The 19083-nt window shown below is 41.0% G+C and overlaps 1 protein-coding gene across 1 annotated transcript; it reads right to left on the bottom strand.

Annotated features, from left to right (window-relative positions):
* Positions 1-16529: 16529 nt before the first annotated feature.
* Positions 16530-18579, bottom strand: LOC106086957 (neprilysin-1). The gene has a single exon (XM_059365458.1). The coding sequence runs from the start codon at positions 18552-18554 to the stop codon at positions 16530-16532; it is 2025 nt and encodes a 674-aa protein (XP_059221441.1). The 5' UTR covers positions 18555-18579.
* Between the last annotated feature and the right edge of the window lie 504 nt (positions 18580-19083).

Raw genomic sequence — 19083 nt, 5'->3', positions numbered from 1 at the left:
CAGTTATTGGGAGTCATAACAGAATACTATGCGTAAAATTTCAGCCAAATCGGATGAAAAAGAGTGGCTTCCAGGGGTTCTAGAAGTCAAATCGGGTGATCGGTTTATATGCGATCTATATCAGCTTATACACAGATTAAAACCGTACTTGGCAGTTGTTGGGAGTCATAACAGAATACTATGAGCAAAATTTCAGCCAAATCGGATGAAAATGAAGGCTTTCAGAAATTCAAGAAGTCAAATCGGGGGATCGGTTAATATGGGAGCTATATCCAAATTTGAACCGATATGGCCCATTTGCAATCCCCAACGATCAACATAAATATAAAGCTTCTGTGCAAAATTTCAAGCGGCTAGCTCTACGCGTTCGACGGACATGACTAGTTCGAATCAGAATTTCAAGACGATCAAGAATATATATTCTTTATGGGGTCCTAGATCAATATTTTGAGGTGTTACAAACGAAATGACTGGATTAGTATACCCCTACGGTGATGGGTATAAAAAGGCGTTAAGATCGACAGGGCCGAACTTTGGATACCCACCACCTCGGGTACATATGTAAACCCCCTTTCGTCATAATGCGATGAAAAATGCATAATTTATGCCTCCATAGCAGCTATATCGAAATATGGTCCGATTTGGACCAAATTCGGCACGGACATTGAGTGTTCTAATAAGTACAAGTCATTGTTTATTAAGTAGAACAAAATATTGGTCTTTTTGGTAGCTACATGCATGGGGCACAACAAGCCGATTACTGGCTTAGGTGTATGTCCATAGTGGCATGGGACGGATTAATATCTGCACCCTCTTTTCAACCTAACCTAACCTGGTAGATATATCCAACAAAAGACCGATCTGAACCACATACGACAAGAATGTCGAAAAGTCTAACATAAGTTACTGTATCAAATTTCAGCGAAATTAGAATATAAATGCGCCTTTTATGGGTCCAAGACTTTTAATCGAGAGATCGGTCTATATGACAGCTATATCCAAATCTGAACCGATCTGGGCCAATTTAAAGAGGGATGTTGAAGGGCCTACCACAACTCGCTGTCCAAAACTTCGGCGAAATCGAGCAATAAGTGTGGCTTTTATGGGCTTTAGACCTTAAATTGATAAATCGGTCTATATAGCAACTATATCCACATCTGAACCGATGTTGGCCAACTTGAAGAAGGACGATGAAGGGCCTAACACAACTCACTGTCCCACATTTTGACAAAATCAGACAATAAATGCTCCTTTTATGGGTCCAAGACCTTAAATCGAGAAATCGGTCTATATAGCAACTATATCCACATCTGAACCGATCTGGGCCAACTTGAAGAAGGATGTTGAAGGGCCTAACACAACTCACTGTCCCACATTTTGGCAAAATCAGACAATAAATGCTTCTTTTATGGGCCCAAGACCTTAAATCGAGAAATCGGTCTATATAGCAACTATATCCTCATCTGAACCGATCTGAGCCAAATTGAAAAAGGATGACGAAGGGCCTAAGACCACTCATTGTCCCAAATTTCGGTCGAATCGGACAATAAATGCTCCTTTTATGGGTCCAAAACCTCAAATCGAGAGATCGGTCTATATGACAGCTATAGCCAAATCTGGACTGATCCAAAATCCTTTTTGCGGGTCAGGATGGGAATATGCATTGCGCATGTGACGAGTACTTCTCTCGCGGCTTATGCCAGACTCCGTTATCAACGATAACGGCTTAAAATCCACCCTGTGGCACACATGGGGATTAATTCCAGCTTGGAAGAACTTTCGCATTATTTCGAGGTGGACTCCATATCTGGTGATTATTCATATCATCTACGTTGTGTCAGCGTCCAGACCTTCGCATTCATATTCTACGCCGCACATTGGGAGAACATCGAAAAAATAGTAAAAAATATGCCCTGTGCGAACGGGTAGAGATATTTCTTTGAAATGTTAGAACTGAGGTGTTAACGAGGACGTGTGCAAAATTTCAAGGCCCTAGGTTGCCCGGGAGCATTTTGGAAGGCCCCTAAAGCTGTTCACCTCGGTGAAAAAATTCAAAGAAAAAAACGAATAAAGATATCGTTGTACTTCTTTTTGAATATTGCAGTTAAAAGTATCCTTAAAAAACTTAAAATAAATTCTGCCCGAATTTTTTTACACAAATCCCCAAAATACCCCCTTTCGAACAAATATGGTTTCAAAATCGGCATTTTTTTAGTAAATTTACGTTGGAGACTACAATTATTGTTCATTGTTCATATTTTACTGGTGGTAAGTTAAAATTTTACTAACAGTCTGTTAAAAGCAATTTCGCAGCTGTTAAGAAATTACTGAACTCGTAATGAGAATATAATTCTCCAGCGCCCTAGGAAGTTCAATATTTACCAACTTTAGTTCATTTTAACTAGTGTTGAGGTTCAAAATTTTTGGAGTGCAGTTTGAAAACTGTAAATTGGTGGAAACGGAGGCCACCGTAGCGCAGAGGTTAGCATGTCCGCCTATGACGCTGAACGCCGGAGTTCGAATCCTGTCAAAACCATCAGAAAACAAATATTCAGCGGTGGTATTCTCCTCCTAATGCTGGCAACATTTGTGAGGTACTATGCCATGTAAAACTCCTCTCCAAAGAGGTGTCGCACTGCGGCACACCGTTCGGACTCGGCTATAAAAAGGAGGCCCCTTACCATTGAGCTTAAACTTGAATCGGACTGCACTCATTGATATGTGAGAAGTTTTTCCCTGTTCCTTAGTGGAATGTTCACGGGCAAAATTTGCATTTGCAAATTGATGGAAACTCCTCCTCATCAAATATCTTCCAAGTACTTCAAAAATTGTGACTTCATCACTAAAATTTTCATCTACAAACCAAATTCCTGACTCCTTCAAAACTTCAAGGAAAATCCTTTAAAAATCGAATATCAGTTATGAAAATTTAAAATTCCCTAGAGGGAATGGGCTTTTTTTTTTGCATTATTTATCATCCTCAGAAGGCCTCTGTAAGAAAAAAAATGCATCTCAGTGATTGTCATATTTATGTGCAACAATTTTGGCATCAATTGTTGCCATAGTTTACACCCACCCAGATGGCATCATCCGCCAGTGACCCGCATTTCTTTTTTTATTGGCACCAAATTATCCCTACCCAGCCCCATTATAGTCAGAGAAAGAAAACTCCGAAAATTTATACACAATCATATGCAATTAGTACAACATGTTGTCATTGTTGGCATAACACATTCGTTGTATGTCAGCCATGTGGACGATGATGATGATGATGATGATTTTGATGGCAAAGCAAAAGCCGCAAAAAAACGATGCAGTGGCAATTGCAGCAACAATTGCTACCCACCACAAAGAGAGCACCATATGAGTGAAAGAAGGCATCATCTGCAATTTTGGCCGTTGTAGTTTTGTGTCACCACACTTACAATATTTTGTTTGCTTGTGTTGTGTACTTTTGATGTTTTGTTGTTGTATTGGCTTTTTTTGAATTTTTTCCCTTCGCTTGGCCTCAACATAAGTGACAAGTGTAGTGTTGGTAACGTCATTTCCTGCCACCATAGGCATCATTACCATCACCATCATAGGCATGGCATTAGCAGCATCCACAATAACAGAAGAAAGGCTGCAACTTCTTCATCATGATCATCATCAACGAGTTTAGCCTCCTTTCCAACACAGAGTCTCTAGTTTTTGCAACTCCAATTCAATTTTCACACAAAAAAAACCAAACGAGCATTTTGGTTTCAATTTTCCTTTTTTGAGATTTTACTACGAGTTTTTCTTAATTAGGAAAAAAGTTGAATTTTCATTGGAAAAATCCTTTATTGCTCTTGTTTTGTTTTTTTTGTGCCTAATTCTATGGCCTATGTATGCATTGGCTTTCAATGGCTGTTGGTATTTGCCTTTGTCGCCTTCAAGACATTGCCACAAAGCATGCACACTGAGTAAAAGCGTACAGATGTCGATTTCAAAATTCCAAATGTAGCGAAAAATAAATTTGACTTTTTCTTTAAAAAAAAAGGTGGACTAAATTTTCTATGACCATAAAATTTCGATCAAATTTTCTGCAGAAAATAAATAAAAAATATTTTTTAAGAATTTCAAAATTACAAAAAAAAAGTTAAACAAAAACAATTTTCAATGGGTATAAAAATTTGACAAAATTTAAAATGGGAATAAAATATCAAAAATATTTCTATAGAAAAAAAATTTTAACAATTAAAAAAGCGTTAAGTTCGGCCGGGCCGAACTTTGGATGTCCATCACCCCGGGTATATATGTAAACCACCATTCGTCATAATCCGGTGAACCATATACGATACGGATGTCGAAAAGCCTAACATAACTCACTGTGTAAAATTTCAGCGAAATCGGATTATAAATGCGCCTTTAATGAGGCCAAGTCTTTAAATCGACGGATGGCAGCTATATCCAAATCTGAACCGATCTGGGCCAAATCGAAGAGGTCTGTCGAGGGGCCTAACATAACTCACTGTTCCAAATATCGGCGACATCGGACAATAAATGTGCCTTTCATGGGCCCAAAACTTTAAATCGAGAGATCAGTCCATATGGCAGCTATATCCAAATCTGGACCGATCTGGGCCAAATTGAAAGAGAATGTTGAAGGGCCTAACACAACCCATTGTTCCAAATTTCGGCGAAATCGGACAATAAATGCGTTTTTTATGGGGGGTTGATCGAGAGATCAGTCTATATGGCAGCTATATCCAAATCTACACTGATTTGTGCTATATTGTAGAAAGATGTTGAGGGGCCTAACTTTACTCACTGTCCCAAATTTCTGCGACATTGGACAATAAATGCGCCTTTTATGGACCCAAAACCTTAAATCGAGAGATCGGTCTATATGGCAGCTATATCCAAATCAGGACCGATCTGGGCCATATTGAGGAAGGATGTCGAAGGGTCTTACACAACTCACTGTCCCAAATTTTGGCAAAATCGGACAATAAATGAGCCTTTTATGGGCCGAAACCTTGAATCGAGAGATCGGTCTATATGGCCGCTATATCCAAATCTAGACCGATCTGGGCCAAATTGAAGAAGGATATCGAAGGGTCTAACACAACTCACTGTCCCAAATTTTGGCAAAATCGGACCATAAATGCGCTTTTTATGGGCCCAAAACCTTAAAACGAGAGATCGTTCTATATGGCAGATATATCCAAATCTGGACCGATCTTGGCCAAATTAAAGAGGAATGTTGACTGGACTAACGCAACTCACTGTCACAATTTTCAGGAAAATCGGATAATAAATGTAGGTTTTATGGGCCTAAGACCCTAAATCGGCGGATCAGTCTATATGGGGGCTATATCCAGATGTAGTCCGATATAGCCCATCTTCAAACATAACCTGATTGTGGACAAACAATGAATCTGTGCAAAGTTTTAGCTCAATATCTCTATTTTTAAAGACAGTAGCGTGATTTCAACAGACAGACGGACGGACATGACTAGATCGTCTTAGAATTGTACGCTGATCAAGAATATATATATACTTTGAAGGGTCGGAAATGAATATTTCGATGTGTTGCAAACGGAATGACAAAATGAATATGCCCCCACCTTTCGGTGGTGGATATAAAAAATATTGGAAAATTTTTTCTATAAAAATTAAATTTTGAAACTATTTTCTATAGGATTAACTGAATCAATGCTGATGCTGGTCTCTATGTACCTACCTATAATAAAACAAGTAAAAGCGTGCTAAGTTCGGCCGGGCCGTATCTTATATACCCTCCACCATGGGACGCATTTGTCGAGTTCTTTTCCCGGCATCTCTTCTTAGGCAAAAAAGGATATAAGAAAAGAGTTGCTCTACTATTAGAGCGATATCAAGATAGGGTCCGGTTTGGACCACAATTAAATTATATGTTGCAGACCTGTGTAAAATGTCAGCCAATTCGAATATGAATTGCGCCCTTTGGGGGCTCAAGAAGTAAAATAGAGAGATCGATTTATATGGGAACTGTATCGGGCTATAGACCGATTCAGACCATAATAAACACGTATGTTAATGGACATGAGAGGATCCGTCGTACAAAATTTCAGGCAAATCGGATAATAATTGCGACCTCTAGAGGCTCAAGAAGTCAAGATCCCAGATCGGTTTATATGGCAGCTATATCAAGTTATGAACCGATTTAAAACTTATTTGACACAGTTGTTGAAAGTAAGAATAAAATACATCATGCGAAATTTCAGCCAAATCGGATAGGAATTGCGCCCTCTAGAAACTCAAGAAGTCAAGTCCCCAGATCTGTTTATATGACAGCTATATCAGGTTATGAACCGATTTGAACCATACTTGGCACAGTTGTTGGATATTATAGCAAAACGCGTCGCGCAAAATTTCATTCCAATCGGATAAGAATTACGCCCTCTAGAGGCTCAAGAAATCAAGACCCAAGATCGGTTTATATGGCAGATATATCAAAACATGGACCGATATGGCCCATTTACAATACCAACCGACCTACACTAATAAGAAGTATTTGTGTAAAATTTCAAGCGGCTAGCTTTACGCCTTCGGAAGTTAGCGTGCATTCGACAGACAGGCAGACGGACGGACATTTGCGGGTCAGAATGGGAATATGCTTCACGCATGTGACGATTAGGTCTCTCACCTTATGCTGGACTCCCATATCAACGGTGGCGGCTTAAAGCCCACCCTGTGGCACTCCTGGGGATCAATTCCAGCTCTTAAACGCTTTCGCATTATTTCGAGATGGACCCCATATCTGGTGATTATCCATATAATCTTCGTCGTGTCTGTGTCCAGATCTCCGCACTCAAACTCTATACCGCACAGTGGGAGAAAATCGAAAAAAAACTTGTAAAAAATATGCCGTGTGAAAACGGGTAGAGATATTTCTTTGAAATTTGAAATGGTTTAAGCTGTTAACCAGATCGTGTGCAAAATTTCAAGGCCCTAGGTTTTCTGGACGCCTATTGGTAGGACTTTGAAGTTGGTCACCTTGGAAGAAAAAATTCTTAGAAAAAAAAAACGAATAAAGATGGCTTTGTGATTCTCTTTTGAATATTGCAGATAAAAGTGTCCTCAAAAACTAAAAATAAAATCTGCCCCAATTTTTTTACGAAAATCCCCAAAAATTTACCATTTCAAACAAGGATGGTTTCAAAATCCGCACATTTTGGTATATTCACTGTGGAGTCTACAAATATTTTTAGGAGCAAAAAAAAATTTTTTTTGATGGATCTAGGGGACATATAGAGTAAAAAAAACATGTGTCCAATTGAGAGATTTTTCCAATTTTAAAAAAAAAAATACATATATCAAATTTCACTTAAACCGCATCTCCAACATTTTCTCTCCACCAAAAAAAATAAAATTCAAAGTATTGAAGCAAGTTTTTTCAACCAACACTAATCAATGAAAATACTTTTTTGGACAAAAAAAAACGCAAAAAATAAACTTTTTTCCAATTTTTTGATTTCCTAGCTGTATAACTTTTAACTGAATAATCAAATGTGGACACTTGTCGCGGCATAGGCTTTCTAAATTTTGTCGCAAATCCAAATCATGCATAAAAATGAAAATCGAACCACAAATGACTTCGCAAATTGCAAAACGCAATGCATATCTCAGTAAAAATTGCACAAAAAATATGTAAGTCGAATATCTTCAAAACCAGAGGAGATATTGTAGACCCCAAGCGGATTTTTTGTAGGAATTTCCAAGCACTATCCTGTAAAAAATGTTGAAAAACGGACCATAAATGAAGATTTGGCAGCCCGCAAAATTTTTCGTAATACCGAGGTGACCAACTTTAGGGGCCTGCCAAAAGACGGTCGCCAGGACAATCTAGGACCTTGAAATTTAGCACACGATCTCGTTGACACCCCAGCTCGAACCATTTTACTTCGTTTTCACACTACCCGTTCTCACACGGCATATTTTTTACTAGTTTTTTTCAATTTTCTCCCACTGTGCGCCACTTCGTCCATGTCTATGTTCTTCCTGCGCAGTACTTGTTCGGCGTATCTCATCACCGCCTCCTAGATCTTCGTGGCTTACAGCATTTTCACCGAAAAGTCACCAATCGCTGTTTCCAATTCTCTGAGTCTTTGAACACAGCGCTCGCAGTCTAAGAATTGTCTTCAACTTCTAGCTTCTCATAAAAGCACTTGTTAGAGGAGCACTGTCCATTCTATGCAGGTATTTTCGGATGTAACCATAGCCTTGCAACATCTGTGTCACGTAATAGTTGACATCGCCATGCTTCACATCCATGCATCAAGCATTAGTCGTCGCGTCCACCTGCTCCGATTCTAATTTGTCCACCTTTGCTGCCATCTCTCGTATGGCACTTCGCGGTGTAGAGCCTGATGCACTCCATGACCTGTAGGTTCTGTGGGCAGTATTCCATCATTAATGTCATTCCAAAGATCCTATCCAAGTGTGGAGCCTTGCGGCGCTACTGATGTGACTTGCATGACATGTGGTTTCAACAAGACGGTGCAAAATGCCACACAGCACGGGTAACAATGGACTTATTGAGAGGAGAGTTCGGTGAACATTTTATTTCACGTCCAGGATCGTGCGATTGAACGCCTTTAGACTATTTTTTGTGGGGCCATGTTAAAGCTCATGTCTTTACAGACAAACCCGCTTCAATTGACGCAATGGAAGACAACATTGAAGCATTTATTCGTGAGGTACCGGCCGAAATGTTGGAGAGAGTATGCCGAAATTGGACTAAGCGGATGGACCATTTGAGGCGCAGTCACGGTCAACATTTTCATGAAATAATCCTCAAACATCAAATTATATGGACCGTACAATCGATTCAAATAGCTATTTTTATAGCTCTTAAAAAATCACCCTTTATATATATGAGAGCTATATCTAAATCTTAACCGATCCCTTTGAAATTCACCAGCAATGTCAAAATTAAAAAAAGACCCCTCCTGCCAAATTTCGATAGAATCGGTTAACAAATGACCACATTATTAGTCCAAATCGGACGAACATATACATAGGAACTATATCCAAATCTGAACCGATGTTTTTCCAATTTCAATAGGCTTCGTCTCTAGGCCGAAAAACATGCCTGCACCAAATTTTAAGACGATCGTACGAAAATCGCGACATGTACTTTGAACACAAATTAACATGGACAGACGGACAGACAAATTGAATCAGAAAGTGATTCTGGGTCGATCGGACATAGCTAAGTCGAATCAGAAAGTGATTCTGAATCGATCGGTATACTTATCAATGGATCTATCTCGCTTCCTTTTGGGTGTTACAAACTAAGGCACTACGTTATAATACCCAGCACCACAGTGATGCTGTAGGGTATAAGAAAACTTTTGACAATGCAGAAAATGAAAAGAATGAAATCGTAAAATTTTCTCGCTTCAGTTGCCTATCCTTAAGCATTTTTCACTTTTCCACTACAAATCCACTGTACTAACACAGGGAAGCACCACTCCAAATGTTGTAATGTGGTGGAATGCTTATGCGTAGGCGCGCAAATCCTCTTCATCTAAAAAAATTTATGACTCGAAATGACACATTAAGACGCCATATAGTTGTTAAAAATACAATTTGCTTGTACTGACAGTGTAAGAATGTGCCATTGCTTGGCAGACATGCAACAACGCAGCGCTCTCTACCCCCTCTCAATGGTTCCACTCACTATGGATTGGGTCAAGTTGCTAAAGTCCTATGGTAGTGGCATCATAGCTTAGAGCGGAATACACTTGATATAGGATTTCTTTGTTTTGGCACTTGTTTCCCTAAAGAAATTTGAATTTTTTTTTCTTTGGTGTTTCTTTGGTTTGTTCCTACAACGGAGTTGCAAAAAAAATGGTGAAAAAAATGACGCACATTCCTTAAGAACTTTTTTTAAGCAGATGCATTTTCTTAAATGTTGGCAGCTCTTTGATGGATACTTTAATTTATGTTTTAAAAGGTTTCTCAATTTGCCCACCTACCTTGTTCTGGGTTCTCTTTTTCTACATGAACGACTACCATAGGGTGGGTGATATACTTAAGTCATCATACATCTTGTAACATGTCATGGTTTATATGAATGGCTGAAGCTCAAATCACATGGTAGACTAATGATAAGTTGTATCTTTTGAGTCCTGCCGAGGGCAAAATGGCTACAAATCAAAAGTCATAATCTCGGGTTTGGTAAAAATTCTTAGTATTGTATCTTTAAAAAATAAGGTATTTAAAAAGTATCTTCTGTGTCCATGTCTATGGCCACGGCGCAATATTCAGAAGAAATGTGTGATCCTACCGTTCCGTTTTTAACGCAAATCTTCAAACCTAGAACCGAAAAACCAAGTCATTAATCAGAAAATGCAACCAAATTCGATGTTATGCATTTTTGTTCATTGGATTTTGATTAAGGAGCGATCAAATTAGCAGCCCGTCTTCTTTGAACCGTACCTAGAATCGAGTTTCATTCACTGATATGTTTTAAACTAAATGACCACTTTAATATGCCACCCCACCTATGGTGTTGGTTTTTTTGCCTTTTCTACTTGTTGCAAGCAACATTTTTTTCATTGCTTCTTGGTCACAACCTGCAGCCACCACCATCGAATCGTATGACCAGGTGAAATGAATGAAGCAAAAACAACAACAACAAAAACAAGCCTGAAGTTTGGCGCCAAATATGAAATTAATTTTGGTATGTGTCACGCCAAAATAGTTTTGAATTACACCGCAGGGCATTGCAAGAAATTCGTTGTGTAAGACGATCCAATGAATTCAGTGATTTATGATGTCTGGACTTAGAGGCATCACCAGAGTAGGGAATCCTTAAAATCTCTCCTGTTATGTAATTGATATTGCATTGAGTGGAATATGGAGTACATTTTTTAAAAGTTTAGATTTGCTGACAATGTTCCTGCAATGGAGACTACAATTTAAAAAAATAACAGAAATTACGGATATTGAATGAATGGGTAGCAGATAACAAGAACAATTATTACCGTCTTTAGGGGTTTTTACTTCAACTGTTAGTTTTTTTCACAATATTTTGTGTCTTTTCCGTATGATCAAAAACAGATTTTTCTGAAGCTTTGACAGAATATAGAATCCGGTGAAAACAAATTGCCCCATTAGATGTCTGAGACAGACGAACCCTTATTGCTATAATTTTCAAATGGGAGACTAACGGAATTTTTGAGAAATATTTTGTCTGCCTCGTAGATACCCAAAAATGGCTATAACGTTTTCCCAGAAATTTTTAAAAATGCCAAATCTCAAGTAAATGGTAAATTCACACCTAAAGGGTGATTTTTTTGAGGTTAGGATTTTCATGCATTAGTATTTGACAGATCACGTGGGATTTCAGACATGGTGTCAAAGAGAAAGATGCTCAGTATGCTTTGACATTTCATCATGAATAGACTTACTAACGAGCAACGCTTGCAAATCATTTTCAGTGAATGGGCCCTAGAAAAGTTGGCAGAAAATCCGCTTTTTTATCGACAAATTTTGTTTAGCGATGAGGCTCATTTCTGGTTGAATGGCTACGTAAATAAGCAAAATTGCCGCATTTGGAGTGAAGAGCAACCAGAAGCCGTTCAAGAACTGCCCATGCATCCCGAAAAATGCACTGTTTGGTGTGGTTTGTACGCTGGTGGAATCATTGGACCGTATTTTTTCAAAGATGCTGTTGGACGCAACGTTACGGTGAATGAACACATTTCGAACCGAACACAGATTTTGGTAATAAAATTCAATGATTTGCAAGCGTTGCCCGTTAGTAAGTCTATTCATGATGAAATGTCAAAGCATACTGAGCATCTTTCTCTTTGACACCATGTCTGAAATCCCACGTGATCTGTCAAATACTAATGCATGAAAATCCTAACCTCAAAAAAATCACCCTTTACAACAGATTGTAATGGCACTCATATTTGTAGAATGAAAGCAGTCCTATGCCAGGAATTAGCTTGGATTTATTCTGATAGGTAAAACACGACTGCAGGGGACATCATTGATTTTTGAGTGTAACCGCCCACCAACAATACCACCCAATCGGACATTTTCACCAAGCAGCACAATATTGCACTAACATGAATGATATGTGGGAGTAGACCACAAAACTGGCATCAAAACTCAGTGCCAAAATTCCGACCAAAAAATTCCCAATTTTAAGCCAAAGGATGACACCAGAAGATTGTCTTGATAACCGCTGTAGGGAGTGTGCCCAGCTGCTAGTGTCCGACGCTAGCGGCGAAGAGGATACCGCAGAACCAATACCTGATGAGGTCCAAGTAGCTGCGTCCCGAATGAAAAACAACAAGGCAACTTGGAGAGAGCTCTTCACTTTGGCGGCATTCTGGGCATGAGGGCTACCACAGCGCAGAGGTTAGCATGTCCGCCTATGACTCTGAACGTCTGATTCCGAATCCTGGCGAAATTTCCCAATGCTGGCGACAATTGTGAGGTACTATGCCATGTAAAAACTTCTCCCCGAAAATGTCTCGCACTGCAGCACGCTGTTCGGACACGGCTATAAAAGGGAGGGCTTTATCATTGAGCTTGAAATTGAATCGGACAGCACTCTTTGATATGTGAGAAGTTTGACCCTGGTCCTCATTTAATGTTCATTAGCAAAAATTGCATTTGCATTCTGGACATAGAGGGTGCATTTAATAACGTATATCCATCTGCCATAGGGGTAGCTTTTAGGTATACTTGTCTGGAGAGCGGCATAAGAGGCTGGATAATAAATGTACTTTTCCATAGGGAGATCGTAGCCAGTATTAGGACCACCGTAATTAAGGTGAATGCGACGGGTGGTATGCCACAGGACGAGGTTGTCTCGTCTTTGTTATGAATTTTTGTAATCGATCGGAATCTGTGGAAACTTGAGACGATGGGGTCAGGGTGTGCGCTTATGCTGACAACATGGTTATTCTTCCCATCGGGAAATTCGTGGATACCCCATCTGTGGTTTGAAGACCGCTCTTGGAGTAACGGCGTCTTGCCAGAAACGTGTTCACGTGCCTGGGTTTAAATTGCTGAGTCTGCAAGGGACGGGCTTGGAGCCTGTCAAGGTCGGAAAAGTTCCGCATCAATTCATAGCAGGAATAAGGTCCTGGAATCTTTTTTCTTTCAGGCCTTGGAGGAGTTAAAAGGAATGAATCCAGATAGACTAAAATCTTTCATCCTTACATCAAAGTGGTACGAGAGGGCGCCTTGATGAAACGGGGTGGAATCATTACCAGTATTCGAGAGTGGAAAGCTATTGAAGAATCACAATGGGCCACACTAAGCTCCCGGTGGATACCTGGACGTCCATGTCTGGTATCATCCTCATGCCACCTAACCTTATGACGAACACAATGACTGTGACGTCCACTCTAGCCAGCGACAGCTGAGCGGTGGACCTATGAATCCAGGTAGACTAAAATCTTTCATCCTTACATCAAAGTGGTACGAGAGGGCGCCTTAATGAAACGCGGTGGAATCATTGCCAGGATCTGAGAGTGAAAAGCTTTTGAAGAATCACAATGGGCCACACTATGCTCCCGGTGGATACCTGGACGTCCATGTCTGGTATCATCCTCATGCTACCTAACCTTATGACGAACACAATGACTGTGACGTCCATTCTAGCCAGCGACAGCAGAGCGGTAACCTATTCAAGTCTAGATTAGGCCACATAATTTACGAGTGTTCACAACCCACCATTTATGATCCGTTGCCCTTCGGGCCTGATCCTGAAGACTAGAGGCATACTAACAAATATCGAGATTGCCGAGAGGAAATTCCGAGACATCATTAACGCAGCAGCCGCTCTCTTTATACCAGCCGGTCGAATACCGAAACTGCGGCAATGGTACTCGCAGACGAGCGTGATGGGATTCGTCACACAGACCCCACTCACCCCTGAATCAGCGAGCTGAATCTGGAAATTAACAGGGCAGTCAACGAACATGAGCGGAATTTGTAGCTGGAACACTTGGAGCAATGTAACTTAAGCACCGGTTTTGGGCAAGCTGTGATCTAATTTTAAGCCACTCTAGAACCCCGGTAGACGGGATGACAGGACCTCAGTCACTTTTGGCGACGTAACCGTGACTGATCCGCAGAGATGTGCCGGGTTGTTCAACCGTCAAGTTATTGTGTATCTCGAGAGTGACAGGGCAAGGAGAAGAGCCATTCGCCGTATCCGTGGTCTCCGAGGCGATGGACTGTCATCACAATTACCCTTGGGCAAAATTACGAATGTCATCCGTGGCGTCAAATCATTCAAGGCATTTGGCCTCGACAGAATCTCTACACTGATGGTGTAGAATCTGTATTTACCTGGAGTTGAGTACCTTACAACTTTCCTCAATCTGTCTTTGAAAACTTTTATAGTTCCCGATGTGTGGAAAATGACCAGAGTGATCCCGCTACTGAAGCCTAGAAAGGACCCGAGTTTGGGGGAGTCGTACAGACCGACCTCCCATCTCTCACCAGTAGCAAAGACGCTTGAGGCATTACTCCTACTGAGCCTCGTAGGAGAATTTCCTTTCGCCGTGCATCAACATGGATTTCGAAGACTGCATGGCACAACAACTGTTTTGCATATCATCACCAAACACATTTGCCGTGGCTTCAATCAGCCCAGGCCATGTGATGGGATGGTCCTCGTGCCACTGGACCTATCGAAGGCATTCGACACGGTCAGCCATGGCAAACTATTTGAGGACATCGCCAATACGTCTCTCCAGCTAGGCCTGAAACGCTGGGCCGCGAATTATCTGTTTGGTCGCCAGTCATTTGTGGAATTTAGGGATAAGAAGTCGAAGCACCGTAGAGTGTGAAACAGGGAGTTACCCATGGCGGGGTTATATCTCCGGCATTGTTTTATCTTTACCCATCCTCTATTCCACCCTCTCCAGATGGCATAGTGATCGTATCATATGCGGACGATTGTACGATCATGGCGAAAGTCCCCCACCTATTGTAGACATCTGGGATAGGTTGAACGTCTACCTTAATGAACTTGCTTCATATTTCGCTGCATGAAATCTGAAGATATCTACCACCAAATCTTCAGCCACATTGTTCACTTCAAATGCGCATGAAGTATGCCGAGCTGACTGTGATGGTCGATGAAGAATTGATCCGACCATCAAATGCAAATTTTGCCCATGAACATTCCACTAAGGCACAGGGGCAGACTTCTCACATATCAATGAGTGCAGTCCGATTCAAGTTTAAGCTCAAAGATAAGGGGCCTCCTTTTACAGCCGAGTCCGAACGGCATGCCGGAGTGCGACACCTCTTTGGAGAGAAATTTTACATGGCATAGTACCTCACAAATGTTGCCAGCATTAGGAGGGGAAAACCACCGCTGAAAATTTTTTTCTGATGGTCTCGCCAGGATTTGAACCCAGGCGTTCAGCGTCATAGGCGGACATGCTAACCTCTGCGCTACGGTGACCTCCATCCAACCATCAAGTGTTCCAAAATACCTGGCGTCACATTTGTCAGCTCTTACACATTCTCCCCATATGCCACAGCAATTTGCGATATGGTCACAAGTCACTTGCCGACAGCACTTGGGGTGCCGATAAAGAATCCTCGTTGACCATGTACAAAGCAATTGGCCGGTGTGCGGTAAGTTATGCACCGCCACTGTAGTTTCGCCCGCCCTCCGAACTGCCAAGGGGTGTCTACTTAGTTCTCATGTGGTTTACCTCCATCAGGAGACAAAGACCATTCCAGTGCTATCTAAGCAATACCTTTAGGGCTGTTATTGCAGAGACCATCCAATTCATCGTCTTGTGGATAGATATCCGCCGCCCAGAAGCTTGAAGTTCAGCACTACAAGAGAGAACCTCTAGATCAAGCGTCATATCAAGCGGGTCTAGACAACATTCATGCAGACACGGTAGCCGATGCGGTAAATAGCTACCGGGCGAATGTCGTCCTTGGAGAACAACCGCCTCCCATTCCCATCGCCCAGAAGCCCTTAAGTAGAACTACATGATTTAGAGCGTGGGGTTCAGCTCTATAAGAGAGAACCTCCAGATCATATCAAGCGGGTCTAGACAACATTCATGCAGACACGGTAGCAGTTGCGGTAAATTGCTACCGGGTGAATGTCGTCCTTGGAGAACGACCGCCTTCCATTGCACCTGAAGCAATTGACCTCCCCGGTAAACCTGAGAAGTTCTGTGTCAATTACGTTCCGGAGGATGCAGCCGTCACTCAACTCCTACAGAGCAAGGATTGATGCCGACAAGATGTATGTCTCGATTGTGACCAGAGACCACACATGTCACTTGTTTAACCGCCCAGCCAGACCCACTCGAGATGCACCCCATCTTAGTCGCAGAGTTCATGGGTCTTGAGACTCAACAGAATCAAGCAGACGAAAGATAGAACACTACAAACTGATACAACAACAACAAAATAAAATTAACATTTTCTTTTGGTATAAAATCTGATTGAATAGTTGAATAGTCCTTAATTTATTTATTATTTCAAAAAATCAATGCATTAAATTTTTACCAAATTGGCTCTCTGGATTGTCCATGACAATCGAATGCCCGATGAAATTCTTTAAACTTATGCACAGGGATATTGACACGTTCGCAGACGTCATAAAAAAGGCGCCCCAAGTAACTGTAGCTACATAGGGCACTGCAAAAGTTCTGGGCATAATTCAAAAAGAATAACTGCTCGCTGGTAAATGAGCTATTGTGAAGGGTGAATGCTCTGTTTAAATGATTTGCTCGTTTAAGGGCAGCAAATGAGTTGTAGGCCAACTTTAACCCACCCAGATCATTGCCTACATTTTCCGAATCGCCAAAGTCATTCTTGGCAAAGTCTCTTCTAAGCTCTATAAGGGATTTTTCGAATTTCTGATTCGATTGAATCTGTTGCAACATTTGTATGTTAACTTTACCCTGGGCATCATAGGCCAGGTGATGCTGATCGAAGGACTTGACAATGGCATGGGCCAGCCAGAAACCAGTGGAACCATAGATAAACTCCTCGCTCAAGCCATCTTCGTAGTAGGGCGGCTGCAACAAAGTCAAAGGCAGGTATATAACATTGAGTCTAGGATACAATTTGGGCAAATGTGCCAGGGTAAGGGTTTTGTCAAGACTCTGGCCATACTCCGCAAACTGTTGTAAATGCCACATAACGGGCGAGCTGGGAGTGAGTTGCTCACCGTACAGAGCCTCATGCAGGCGTTTGAAATGAAAATTTGTTATTTGTAAATGATTGCCATAGTAGTTGTTCTTAGCGAGACTTAAATTGGTATAGTAACGCTGCAACTCAAAAACATTCATTTGGCCCATCATCAATTGCAGGTTATCCAGTTTCTCTAGAAGATACTGGTGCACATTCTCACCGAAATTGTAACTATTTGCCAGCAATGATTGACGAAATTGTTGCTTCAGGTTATCGTACATTTTTTCCACTCTTGGTATTTGCCACTTCAATTGTAGATTATTTTGCTCATAGGCCCACTGCATAACCAGAGGAAAACTTTCGCGAATATCATGGCCGCACTCAAAACCGCGATTCAAATGCTGTTGCTGTAGATATATGAAAAATCTTAGTTGAATGTATTCGGTCATAAAGCGATTGCCACGCTCATTCATAAAACTGTAGACCGTATGCAGATATTCCACACTGTTGATGTAAATCTCCATGTCGGCATCCAAGGGGCTTCTATTGAGCAGTGTTTCCAAATACTTCACCAGCCAAGGTAGTTGCAGTTCCTTCACTTTCACCAGTTGGGGTTTTGTGTCACCCGGTTGGCTCTTGGTTTCCATGATATGTTCGAAACTTGCTTTTTCCAGGCGTTCCACTAAACGCACTGTCAGATTGAGCAAATCCAATTGAAAATTTCGAAACCCCTCCATGTCCATATGCTGCAGGTGACCTTTGGTATCATACACCTGAGATCTTAAGTCGCCTATGGCATAGAGAGCGGGTCTTTTGATTTCTATAATCAGCTTCAGGGGATCATCTTGACGCTGTACCACACTTTCATAGATGAATATGTCATTAAAGCCATATGAGCGTGTCAAGGCCAGCAACTCTATCCAATCGTACGCTAAAGCTTCTTCTGCTTCTTTTGCATCTTCCCTCTCATTCTGCTGCTGTCTTACCAAAGGCCATTTTATATCGGTTTTATCATGCATCCATTTCAAATAGTTAAGCACCTCGAATTCGCCACGATTTTTACACGACTGATAGTGATTATGTATGCTGCTTAAAAACTGCGGATATTTGAGATTGGGAAATACCCCAATAATTTGGTCCATTTGTTTTCCTATGTTCTCTTCCAGCTCTCTTATGGTCTCTATTGATCTTAGAAATGACCATTTCTCACAGGCATATTTATAGAAATTCGTGCAAATGGGCTGGTCAAGGCCCATGCTGGACTCCATGGATTGCAGTTTCCTTTGTTCCACCGTCAAAGACATGGTCGTCGTTTGCGTGGCTTCGCCTTGCACTAAACCAAGGAGTAATATGCTCAAGGGTAGAATTTTCAACACCACAGTTGTACTCATATTAATTGAAAATACTTTGGGTTTGATTAATTTTCTAGACTAGCTAGCTCTTCACTTGAGCTGTTTATTTTGATAACTGTTTGATTTTAGTATTTTGCAAGACTTTCTTTAATTTCAGAACATTTTCATTGTCAATGACGATATGTTTTGTTCTATTTTGGAATGTGATAAGCTTTTTATGTCCTCATAAACACTATGGGGATTGGGAGGGTATGTTTATCTCTTGCTTAGCTTTGTAGCCACTCAAAATATTGCCTTGTTTGGATGGAATTTTTGAGTCGGTCTAGTCAGTCCGACATATATTTCATACTAATGGAGATTATAATAAACTCTGAAGGCTGAATCTGTGAAATTTTCACAGATTGTGTAGATTGGGATGGAAGAATTACTGGGCTATATAATTTGGTCCAAGGTGAGTTCAGACCCTACCCAACCCCAAAATCCCCTTAATCGGGCATGAAAATCCAACGTCACGAAATGTTTATCAAATGAAAGGTCTATCCTGGGACCAGCTCACCCACTTAATACC

The sequence above is a fragment of the Stomoxys calcitrans genome, chromosome 3 (genome assembly GCF_963082655.1).
Source record: "Stomoxys calcitrans chromosome 3, idStoCalc2.1, whole genome shotgun sequence".
NCBI lineage: Eukaryota > Metazoa > Arthropoda > Insecta > Diptera > Muscidae > Stomoxys > Stomoxys calcitrans.
Note: the sequence above shows the minus strand (reverse complement) of the source record. Positions and strands in the feature narration are given on the sequence as shown.